This window comes from Rana temporaria, chromosome 3, assembly GCF_905171775.1.
Source record: "Rana temporaria chromosome 3, aRanTem1.1, whole genome shotgun sequence".
Lineage (NCBI taxonomy): Eukaryota > Metazoa > Chordata > Amphibia > Anura > Ranidae > Rana > Rana temporaria.
In genome coordinates this window covers 493911391-493924676 of record NC_053491.1, presented here as the reverse complement: position 1 = coordinate 493924676, position 13286 = coordinate 493911391, and the positions used below count along the sequence as shown (strand labels likewise).

At 43.0% G+C, this 13286-nt stretch overlaps 1 protein-coding gene across 2 annotated transcripts in view; it reads left to right on the top strand.

Moving 5' to 3' along the window:
• Window positions 1-13286, top strand: part of LOC120933835 (NACHT, LRR and PYD domains-containing protein 3-like) — a 59537-nt gene that overhangs the window by 15601 nt on the left and 30650 nt on the right. For both annotated transcript variants that reach the window (XM_040347244.1, XM_040347245.1), the window contains exons 4-5: window positions 1993-2031; window positions 3764-5474. In XM_040347244.1, the coding sequence (XP_040203178.1) occupies window positions 1993-2031; window positions 3764-5474 (1750 nt within the window). The remainder of the gene's footprint in view (window positions 1-1992; window positions 2032-3763; window positions 5475-13286) is intronic.

The window sequence follows — 13286 nt, the reverse complement described above, 5'->3', positions numbered from 1 at the left end:
AGGATATATTATATAATACATTGTATACATACAGGATCTATTATATAATACATTGTATACATACAGGATCCATTATATAATACATTGTATACATACAGGATATATTATATAATACATTGTATACATACAGGAGATATTATATAATACATTGTATACATACAGGATATATTATATAATACATTGTATACATACAGGATATATCATATAATACATTGTACACATACAGGATCCATTATATAATACATTGTATACATACAGGATATATCATATAATACATTGTATACATACAGGATCCATTATATAATACATTGTATACATACAGGATATATTATATAATACATTGTATACATACAGGATATATCATATAATACATTGTATACATACAGGATACATTATATAATACATTGTATACATACAGGATCTATTATATAATACATTGTATACATACAGGATATATTATATAATACATTGTATACATACAGGATATATTATATAATACATTGTATACATACAGGATCTATTATATAATACATTGTATACATACAGGATATATTATATAATACATTGTATACATACAGGATATATTATATAATACATTGTATACATACAGGATATATTATATAATACATTGTATACATACAGGATCTATTATATAATACATTGTATACATACAGGATCTATTATATAATACATTGGGGGTTATTTACTAAAAGGCAAATCCACTTTGCACTACAAGTGCAAAGTGCACTTGAAATTGCACTGAAAGTGCAGTCGCTGTAGATCTGAGGGAAAGATCTGAAATGAGGGGAAGCTCTGCTGCTTTTATCATCCAATCATGTGCAAGCTAAAATGCTGTTTTTATTTTTCTTGCATATCCCCTTCAGATCTACAGTGTCCAAGTGCAATTTCAAGTTATAGTGCAAAGTGGATTTGCCTTTTGTAAATAACCCCCAATGTGTTCTTTCTAATAAAGGAAAAAAATGGCTGATGAAGATTTGATTCGGGTCAGTGGCAGATTTCGTTTTAAGGTCAGAGGTCGTATTAGAGGTCAGGATTGGTGTATTTTGGGTAGGTTTCTTTTTAAAAAAACATTTTCTAATTTAGTATCGTTGTCAGTTTTTTTTAGGTAGGATAAAAAAAAGCAAAATATGCGCCATGTTTTTTTAGGCCGTACTACGGGTACAAACCACAACTAACATTTGTTTTACTATTTAGTGCCAGTGTTGCCAAAATAAGCCCAATTAGTCCTGAAATAAATGCGATATAATCCTCCTGGATACACATTACACAATGTAATTGGGATGATTGGTACAGATTTACTAACACGGGTCAAAGTTGCAAAATTGTGTTCAGGCATTAACATTTGTCTTCCCCTCAGTCACTAAGGGGTTAAACAATCTTTACTGAGGGAGTTTACAGAATAAAATAAATTTGGGTATAAAATTGTGGATGAAGGAAAAGGCTACAGAGTTCAGGAACAATGTAAAAGGGAAGCAGAGTAACACTTCTCCAGGATGCCGGCAGTCAGTCACCATAACACAATGACATCACTCAGCATGCCGAGCAGAGCAATACAATCACAGCCACTTCCCTATTATACAGAACCTCCATATTTATAGCTGTATTCCTGGGAGACCCTCATGACTGTTTCTCGGGGTTCTGAGCCTTGTGCCCCATGCATCCACCTGAACCTCCATCAGAAAGAGGAGTCAAGGCTCCAGATTCTAGGGGTGTGCCTGTAATCCCTGCATAGAGAATTGGGGGCTTTTCTGGTCCCCCCACCATGGTCACATGTCACTGCAATGTGCTGAGATGTTACCAGGCAGACAAAGACCCTCCCCATCACCTGGAGGAGGAGAGACTCCAATCTACAGAGGGTTGGTGGGATGATGGTGTCTGGGAGGATCTGCTACACTAATAACTCTCTTAGTTATTATTTTATACATTTCAGAGGTTTGTCAGGACTAATCACTTCCCTGATCTTATTTCCAGCCAAACTGAAGAAGACGACACATGAGAAAACATTATCAGGTTAGTAGGACATCCACGTCTGATATGAAATCTCTTCTGGATGAACATTTTGTTTTATTGTAGTCTGGATCAGTGGTGGAACTACCAGGGGTCACAAAGGTCGCCCTGATATTCCGCCACTGTCAAGGGGACAAAGATGAAATGAAGGGGGGCCAATGCAGAACAAGGGCTCAGTTCACACTGCTGTGATCCCAAAGTTATGCAACTTGCTTGGAATTTCCTTGTGACTTTCTTGCGTTTTTTTGATTTAACATTGTAGTCTATGGCATTCCAATCACACCAAAGTCACAGAAAAGTATTGCAGGAACATTTTTCTTTGTTGCTGTGACTTTAGTCGCATTAATTAGGACGTCATCCATTGCAATGAATGTGTTTTGACTTATGTGACTTTGTGTTGCAAGTCACATGATAGTCACAGCAGTCTGAACCAGGGCTTATAAAAGGCCCCACAACAGGAACAAGTGGAAAGGGCCCCTGCCTCAGAGATAAAAGTCCCAGCCTTGGATGGAAGAGCCCTGGCACCAGAGCAAAGGGGATGGGACTGATGGAAAGGGCCCCAGCAGTCAGGGGGTCCCTTCATGGGTTCTTGCACTGGGTCTCTGAAGGTTCTAGTTATTCCTCTGGTCTGGATGATGTGTCCATAGTTTAGATGCTTCCACAGTCCTCCTGTATTTCATGAGATATCTTCTGTAATGGTCAGGGGTTAACACCGTTCACGATCTCCCATTCCATCAACCCAAGACCGCTTCTGACACTCCAACCATCCAGCAGACCCAATCCATTCCATAAGAATTCCCTCAATAACGTGACTGACAAGCTCTGTTACTGAGTCAAAATGAATCAACTTTAATGGTACACTCCCAGCTTTTATGCAGTTACAGGCATGTTGCCGTAATCAAAGAAACAAAGAACTCTCCACCCACACATCACTTCAATACACACTCTCTTAAACAGTGACATTCCGTTGAGCTAATTATCCACCAGACATTCCGTCTCCGACAATAAGTGATTCACCTGCAGCATACACATTTCACACATAAACAGTATTAGCATACATTATGAGAGATCCAGGAGCCAGGCTGTCTACCAAGCTCAAATCCATCTCACCCTAGTACAGACTCAATTAGCATTTCAACAGCCTGCGCTACACAGAGGAATGAGTCATTATTGACCGGTAGGGTCAGAATATTCAGCCATGACTAAGCGCTGAAGTACAGCGTGAAACGCGTCGGCCATTTCTGTACCTGTTGTTTGCGGTGAATGCATGTGCATTTGAAAATAAAAGACCAACTTTATTTTAATTATTTTGGAGTGCGGCTATCCAGAGTTTTTTCGTTCATTTGCTCAGAATATTCTTTGCAGACATTAAGGAATGTATTGTGGATTACTGTCCATGCTAAAACAATCCAACATATGTCCCTTATTTCCTGGCTCAATACATGAATTAATAGTAATGTCCCATCTCATGTAATTTATAATTAATATTTCTCAGTCACCCTATGCCCAAAAGGGACACAGGGTGACCCTAGACCCAAGAGTTATTAGTGACGCTGGCACAGGAGTACCCCTCATCCATCAAAGGTCTCTGGGTGTCGTGGGCCATTCCGTTACATCTTCTTTTAGGGTTCCATTCTTCAGGTTTATGGTTAGAATACAATATTTCCAACTCTGTCTTATAAATACTATGTCATGTGTATATGAGGAATAAAATATTCTCCTTTCTCTCATAAAGACATCAGTAAGGAACACGGAGAGTCTGAGAAGTTCCAGAGGATTAAAGAATATAATTCCCGTATGGGGGAGGCTGTTCATCTACAGGAAATATTCACAAAGTTATTGATGATAATCGGACCCCAGAATAAAGAGGGAAAAGAAGAAGAAATAAGGAGTTCAGGGAGAAGACATCTACAGAACATGGAGAAAAGACCCCCAACCACAATCCCGGCCCTCTTTGACCCTGATAAATGTGGGTTCATCCCTAAGATTGTTGTGTTACAAGGAGCTGCTGGGATTGGGAAAACAATGACCTCCAAGAAGATCATGCTGGACTGGGCCTCTGAGGATCTCTACCGAGACAAGTTTGACTTTGTGTTTTATCTGAGCTGTAGAGAAATCAACACCATCCCTGAAAACATAAGTCTTGTGGGACTTTTATCCAGAACCTGCAGACTGAGTTCAGGTGACCTGGTGTCTATTCTGGAGGATCCTGGAAGTCAGAGAAAACTTCTCATCATAGTTGATGGGTTTGATGAACTGAGGTGGACTCTGGAGGGGAAATCTGAGGGTTGTCCTGACATTTCTATGGAAACCCACAAAGAAATAATTCTCCAAAGCTTGCTCAGGGGACAGGTTCTCCCAGAATCTTCTCTGATCATCACCACAAGGTCACTGGCCATGGAGAAACTTAACACATTCATTGATGATTCTCGCAATGTGGAAATCCAGGGATTTACAAGGGAAGATCGGGAGGAATATGTCCATAAATTCTATGGAAATAAAGAAGATGCAGACAAGGTTCTCCGTATAATAAAAGACGATGGCGTTGTGTACACCATGTGTGCCGTCCCCATCACATGCTGGATTGTCTGCACTGTAATGAAACCAGAAATAAGAAAAGATTTGGCTTTAATTCGGTGTCATACGATGACTTCAATTTACCTTCTCTACCTGGAGATTTTACTAACCCATCACAGCAAGAAGGAGCCGTCTGTACCCAGGAAACAAACCTGTCTGAAGAAGCTGTGTGCTCTGGCCAATCAGGGAATTCTGAACCAACAAATCTTATTTGAGAAGAAAGATCTAGAAAGACATGGACTTTCTCTGGATGAGGTGGAGTCTGTATTTCTGAATGAGAACATCTTTCATTGGGACGTCCGAACCCAGACCTGCTACAGCTTCATCCACCTGAGTGTACAGGAGTTCCTTGCTGCTCTCTATTATGGGATGGATGATGGGTCTGGGTCTATGGAAGGGACTTTCCTCCCAAAGATCTGTGAAGGGAAATCACTCCATGACATCAGATCAGATCACTCACATTTATTATTATCTGTACAATTCCTGTTTGGTCTCCTAAATGAAAATCAGGTGAAGACATTCTCCGAGATCACAGGAATCCCCATCTCACTCCGAGCCAAACCTGCAATGAAAAAATGGGCCAAGAAGAACATCAATCAGATTTTTCGTACTCAGATCATGTTCTATCTGTATGAGACTCAGGATGAGGACTTCATTAGGAGAGTCATGTCTGGATGTACAAGTTTGTCTCTGAGCAGCTCATATACTGATCCCTTGTGGATGGACATGAATTATTCCAAGCAGCTGATCTATTGCTTGAAGACTTTGAAGAGAGAAAGTTTTCAGTGTTTAGATTTTTTAGATCTCACTGTGGGTCCAGAGTGCCAGAAACTTCTCTCTCCATTCCTACACAGGAGTCAGGTGGTCAGGTAAGTGAGTGTGAGGAAATCCTAACTGAATTCAGAGAATGGGCAGGAACCTGCATACAGTATAATGGTGATTATCAGACATGTTCTCCATCTACCACACTTGTTAGAAGTCCTGGGATCTCACGCTTTCCTCAGCCCTAAGTCCTGGTTCACACTACAGCAATTTTCCAGCGACATTCTGATGACATGTAAAGTCGCAGGTCAAGTGAAAACACAGATTTTATTGGGTGTTGTCTTAATTGCTGCGTTTTGAGTCACTGCGACAAAAGAAAATACTTCCTGCACTACTTTTGGGTGATTCTTGTGCTGCACGACTCCCATAGACTTCAATGTAAAATCACCATAAAGTCGCACATTTGTCTCAATCTTTAAGACTTTGCTGCGACTTCTGAGGCTTCTTTACCCCTCACCTCTCCTCCCTGGTCATCCTCGCTGCCTAAAATCTTTCATCACATCCCAGTCACACCTGCGTGTAGCGGAAACGCACATTCCCACCTCCATTATTTGTGTATTTTTCATGTGTAAGCACACATTGTGTATAGGGAGCCCATTCACTGGAATGTTCTGCCCGACATGCAACAAACACCCCAAAGTAGCTCAATAATCTTCTCAGTCATGGAGTGTCATGCATCTTGGCAGCAAAACATGCGTCTGATATCTGTGATTGGGGGTCATTAATAATTATCCGGCATTCACATCTGTGTGTTTCTGAATACGAGGAACCCACACAGAAAATGTGCGCTTTTTCATATGTCTAAGAAAATGCACAGCAACGCACGCCACACATGCGCAGATGTAAATGAATGACAACGCAGGTGTAATGTGCCTTGCTGTGCGTTTTTGAAACATATGGCAGAGCGCATGTTTTTTGCAGTCTGCTATGCATTCAAAAATGTGCAAATGAATAGCGCAAGCACAACGCACAATTACGAGATGCACAACAAAGCATGACATTTCTTACAGGTTGCTGTGCAGTTGGAAATGCACAGATGTGAATGAATGGTAACGCATTTACAACTGCCCGGCAACCTGCAAGAAAATGCATGCTTTGCTGTGTATTTTGAAAATGTGCGGCACTTGTGATACCATTCATTGGCGTCTGCACATTTCTGAACACACAGTAACCTGCAGGAAAACGCATTCTTTGCCACACGTTTTGGAAACATGCATCATGCTTGGCTCGCCATTTTTGCAGTACAAGCGTGATGGACGGTCGCATCACATTTCTGAAACGTGCGGCAAAGCACACAATTTCTTTATCGTACATCACGGGACACAGAGCCGCATAGCCATTACATGTGGGTTATAGAGTCTACCTTCAGGTGATGGACACTGGTGTAATCAATTAAACAGGAAGTTCCCTCCCTATATAACCCCTCCCCTACTGGGAGTACCTCAGTTTTTTCATCAGTGCCTAAGGTGTTGGTCACGAGTTAACATGTGCTCCTAGGAGCTCCACTGGAGGGATCCATGCTGGATGTAAAAGGCCTCCATAATTCCGGATCCGTCCAAGGTGCTTCATAGCCAAAGTGGATGGTACCCGGGCCTCGGTACGAAGAACGAGGTTTAGCCTATAATGCCTCTCTGCGGAGGGCTGGATCCTGGGTTCCAGAACTTTGTGCCTTCTAAGGACCAAATGTTTTTTCTGCTGCCAGGGTGCTATATAGGTCCAGGGGTGTGGTGTTCCTGCCATGGACCCCAGTCCCTGAAGGTCTAGGACTATACCCACGGTGAAGGGGGAAGATTGGGCCTCTTGCTTGGCAATACCCTGCAGCGTGGAAAGGTAAGAGAAGGACCTACGGGACTTGGTTCGACAATAGGTCTTCTGTAGGGGACTATGGGTCTCGCCTATATTATGCTTCTATGCATGGGCAATGTAAACCACAATGTCTTCTGAGACGGCATGGCTCAGGGCACCCATATACCTCCCCTAGCCGGCATGTAGCCTGGGCCACTATGTCTGTTCAGACAGGATGACTGTAGTACCCATATATCTCCCCTTGAAGGGGCTGGTACATAAAAAAAAAAAAAAAAAAAAAAAAAAAAAAAAAGATGCCCTTAATCCTATGCAAAGGATTGTCTTCCATGAGTAGCTGCAAGTCTTATCTGTTTTTCCACTACTATGGGCAGTAAGAGACATGCCTGATGTTTTCGCTTACAATGCTTTCCAAAGACGGAAGCTTAAGTGTTAGCTGGTCTATTGTGCGTCCCACTTCCTCAGCTTCAGGCTCTACCATGTCGCACGTGCTCACCAGCTCAGTGCAGTCGCAGAGAGGGCTCTTCAATAAGGCCCAGACGTCAGAGCTCTGTAAAGCTAGGGGGACACAAACGTAAGCATCTTGTGTGAGTTGGATACAGATTCATCTAAGACGCCTACTCCACATCTAGCTGTGCAGATTAGCAGGCATTGTTTCTGCCAGACTAAGTTCAGCTGTTGATGCACCTGGGTTAAGTTCCTCTGCTTTTAGCTTAGGACTTTTGTTTCCCCATTGAATAAGGTCAGGGGTAGGAATCTAAAAAGGAATCGCCACCTGAACCTGGTGGCCCCTTATTCTCCCCTGTAGAGACTTAAACAGCTCACAGATTGAGCCATCAGACCTGTCAGGCAATGCAGCCTCCCCCAACATTGCAGCCACTCTGCATGTGTTTTGTTTTTTTTGCATCGCATTTGTTGTTCTACAAGAGGTTAACTGCTATGTTCGCAGCATCCTCACAAGAAGTGAAAAAAAAAAAAAAAAAACAGGGTGTGCCCCCTTTTCCTGCTTTAATCCTTAAACAAAGGAATTAGAAGAGCTGGGGATGAAGGTTCAGTGTCAGAGTACAGGAGACAGGAGCTGCAGCCTAACGAGGAGAAGCTATCAAAAGCCCTACAGGTTCTGATTGCACCTGCAGTCTTTTCAGAGATTCATGCTGCATATAACTTCCCTCTGCCTACTCGGCCAAAGCCTCTATCTTCTCCTTAGAGTGTAAAGAGAGGTTTTCCTATAGGTGGCTAGTAAGACCTCCATATGGTCTTCAGCCTGGTGTCGGCTTCAGGCTAACCAAATGCACATCTGAGGGATGCACAGTTGCTGGTACACATTGCTAACGTCTCTTAATTGAGGAAACGCACATCTACAGAGGATAACTTCCTCTTTAACAGACCGCATGTTGCACAAGATACATGAGTTTGGAATGCATGTAGGATAAAAACAAGTAATAGAGCATATTTTATTGTGGATCGCATAAGGATACATGTTTCTGTCTGTATGGTGTTGCATGTTTGTTAGAGTTGCATAGAAATGCTTGAGTGCATAAAGATGCTAGTTACCTGATCACTCAATTCCTGGATTTCCCAAGGATATTTGGTCACACAGAGAGACTTGTTTCCACAGAAAGGCCTAAAATCGCATAAAGACGTTTGTATGCATAAAAATGCTGGATCACATATGGTTACCTGATCACCCAAATCCTTGATTACCCAAGGATGTTTGGTCACACAGAATAGGTTTGTTTCCACAGAAATGCCTAAAATCGCATAAAGTTGCTTGGATGTAAAAAAGATGCTGGATCACACATGGTTACCTGATCATCCGCGTCCTGGATTACCCAAGGATATTTGGTCACACAGAGAGGCTTGTTTCCACAGAAGTGCCTAAGTTTGCATAAAGATGCTTGTATGCATAAAAATGCTGGAATCACACATGATTACCTGATCATCCAAGTCCTTGATTCCCCAAGGATATTTGGTCACACAAAGAGGCTTGTTTCCACAGAAATACCTAGAATCGCATAAAGAGGCTTGAAGGCATAAAAATGCTGAATCACACATGATTACCCGATCACCCAAGTCCTTGATTACTCAAGGATATTTTGGTCACACAGCGAGGCTTGTTTCTACAAGAATGCCTAAAGATCGCTTAAAGATGCTTGAATGCAAAAAGAAGCTGGATCACACATGGTTGTCGGATCAACATAGTCCTGGATTACCCAGGATACTTGATCACATAGAGAGGCTTGTTTCACAGAAATGCCTAAAGTCGAAATTAAGATGCTTGAGTGCATAAGGATGCTGGATTGCACAGGGGTGCTTGGTCACACAAGAGTCCTTGGTCACACAAGGGTTCTTGTCCGCACAGTAGTGCTTAAAATGCATAAGATGTTGATTGCATGGAAGATGCTGAATCGCATAAGGACGCATGATTACTTTAAAGTTGCACATGGCGGCCTAATTAAGCAATACAGGATTCCTTGTGTTTCCATAGAAATACGTGTCTGCATGGGTTCATGTTGCACATTGTTGCATAACACGTTTATAGTGCATGCTTGCTTGCAAGATGCTTGTTCCAGAGCACACATGCTATATGCATGTTTTACTTAAAACATATTTATATGAATTCATGCTTCCATGAACACACGCTGCCATGTACACACACTTCCATTGAGGCATATGGCTTTAACACTTGCCACATACACATAAGGGGAGCCAGTTGCATATGTGTTTATTTACTTGGGTCTGCAGAGGTTGTCTGCGTTTCGCAGGGGAACAGCACTATCTCCAGTTGGTGGTCTTGCCCTTTTGAGTTGGCCTTCGTGCCTGGGTTGTCAGGGTGCTAGGGCCCGCCTCTAGCAGGTCTGTAGGCCCAGGGTATAGCAGTAATGGCATCCCGAAGCAAACTCCTGCTGATGGGTCAGTCTGTAGCATGGCTGGACCTAAGGGTGTCCAGCATGGTCAAGTATCTGGAACTCCTGGGTGGGATTCCAGTCTAAAGATACATTCTTTCATTTGACAAGAAGCTGGGTATGTTTGGCACAGTCCAAAAAGGAGAGTTTTTTTTTTTTTTGGCCTCAGACAAGACCATCGCTATAAGAAAACTGGTCTATGTGGTCACGGCAAGGAACAGTTCCTTACTTTTGGCCTTTTGCTTAAGGAACTAGGGAAGATGCTGGCTTCATTCAAGACAGTTCCCTATACTAACTTTTATTCAGGGCTGTTATAAACAGTATTTTGTCGGCCTAGAAAGAGTGGATCTTGACCTAGCATTATCCAAAGAACCGGTCCCAGAGATATGCTGAAATTCCTCTTGGTGATTCTTAACTAAAAGGGTTTGCCAGGTCAGGAAGAGACCATGGCCCAGGGGAAGTAGTCAAGCTCCAAGGGAGCCTTATCTGTCAGCTAAAGCTACCGATGGAGCATCTGGCTTAGGGGCCTGAAAGTTCAGGTGGCAGGTTGGTTCTGTCAGAGTACAATCAGACTATGCCATACTAGTGATTTACTTAATTTACCAAGGAGGAGCTTGTGCCTTGCCTATTGACATTTGTCATTTCATGAAATGCAGAATTGGCAGGCGATTCACTGGAGCCGTCAACAAGTGTCTCCGGGAGAATGACCTCTACACCCCGACTGTTTTCCTGACCAAATGCCACAGAAATAGTTCCCTGTACATAAGAGGTATTGGCGACCAGGCTTAACAAGAAATGGAACAGCTTGGGGTCAAGGACAAAGGATCCACCCGCATGCGGGGCAGATGTGTTAGTAATCCGGGGGGACCAGTTGTCACTAGTTGTGTCTCTCCCCCCAGTGCTGTGACTTTTGTGGCTTCTGTGCAACATTAGAGGAGAACGGAAGCTGGCCTGATTACTCCGGCATAACCCTGACGACCTCTCGGTGCAGGAACAGTAAGGGTGGTAGTAGAGGACCCACCGTCCCTTACATCTTGTCCAGGCCTACTTTGCAGGGGGTATTACATCCTGCCTTGCAACAGGTGAATTAATGGTCTGGCATTATAGCCCACATTCTCGAGGATCGGGGCTTTCAGAATCAGCGGCAATTTCCTTGATTCATACAAGAGAGCTGGCCTCCAGGACCAGATATCCTATGGTCTGGAAGGCCCATGTTCCTGGTGTGAAACCAGATGGTGGTATCCGTGGAAGTTTGTCAAAGGTAAAATTCCTGCCTTCCTACATTTGGAAAGGAGACGGAGCTAGCCTTAAGTTATATCAAGGATCCGATCTTGGCCTTGCTTCCAAAGGTCGCTTGCTTCACACTCATTGGTCCAGGCTGTTATACAAGGCGTGACGTGCATAAGTCCACCAGTTTGGTGGCCCTTGTGCTCGGAGGGTTGGCTCTAGTTTTTTCGGCTTACAGGGTCCGCTCCTTGGGCCGATGCACCATATTTCCCTTCATCCTTTAACAAGGGAATTGGTGTTCTTGGTTGTGGTAGCCTCCAAGAGAGTTTCAGTATTTGCAACTTTCTTGGTATAGAGCCATACTCAATTATTCTTACAAGTAGAGTGATATTCATCCTCACCCAACCTTATTTACTAGAAGGATCTAGTATTCATTTGAATCTAGATATTCTTACCTTCCCTTTTTTTCAAAACCTTGTTTCGCGGAAGGAAAAGTTATTGCTTTTTTCTCAATTGAGATGAGAGCAGTTAAATACCTATCTGAAGGTTTCAGATATAGAAAGCTGACATTTTTATTGGGCTGCCAGAAGACCCTAGATAGGCAGGCAGTGTTCAGGTCAGCTATTAAAATGGTTACACTCTCTCTCTCGTTGGAGTAAGAAGGGTCTAGGCCTAGGCCTATCTGAAGCGGCTGCTCGGATACGGAAAACTGATGTTGCGCTACCAGGAGGCCCCAGGAAAGGGCAGGCAGCGTCTAAAATCAACTGTTTTTAAGGTTGATTCATCAGGTTATTATTCAGGCTTGTGGTTTATTGTAGGATTCCCCCTGTTTTTTTGTGGGGGTGCTCCCTACCAGGATGGTAAGCGCTTTATGCGCAATGCATTTTCAAGCCTTTATGACGCAGATTTTCAAGGCCGCAACTTGGTCATCTGTGCTTACGTTCACTAATTCCTATCAGGTGAACATAAGACGGCAGGAGGATGCAGCTTTTTGGCGCAGTATGCTGCAGGCAGCATTATAGGTCCTCACGTCTGATGGCAGTCTGCGTTGTTGGTGTCTCCCTCCCCTCAGTAAGCATTGCTTTGGGACATCCCACATGTAATGGCTATGCGGCTCTGTGTCCCGTGATGTCCAATAAAGAAAATTAGGATTTTTATAACAGCTTACCTGTAAAATCCTTTTCTTGGAGTACATCATGGGAAACAGAGCTCCCGCCCCTCTTGTTTGGGGATATTGGGACACTTATTGCTTTGCTACAAAAACTGAGGTACTCCCAGTAGGGGAGGGGTTATATAGGGAGGGAACTTCTTGTTTAATTGATTACACCAGTGTTCATCACCTGAAGGTAGACTCTATAACCCACATGTAATGGTTATGCGGCTCTGTGTCCCGTGATGTGCTCCAAGAAAAGGATTTTACAGGTAAGCTGTTATAAAAATCCTATTTTCTGTGGTTGATGTTCATTCAGAATCATGCAGATGTAAATGCAGCCTGATTGTTAATGACACCCCAATCACGGTTATCAGACGCATGTTTTGCCGTGTGACAAAACACGCTATAAACACGGATCCATCAAAGTCACATAGGAATGCTTCTCAGTAAAGTCACTTTGAAGTCACACCTGGTAGCCGGGAAGTTGTAGAGAAAAGTCAGGCTGGGAGTCGTTGCGACTTTCATGTTGTGCTGTGTGAACCAGAGCTAAATGGTGGTTCCCACATATAACCTTCTACACACAGAACATTTGGAGGGAAAGCTTAGTGTTCAGAGATGTGGGGGAAGGAAATAATGTCAGGAGTGTGACATCATCATCCCAACATTGGAGGAGCCAATTGTCTGCAGAAGTGGGCGGAGATGGGAATGTCTGGACTGCATTTTATATCTGAACCAAAGTGGTGTTCCAGGATTTTCCAGAAGCTGTTGAT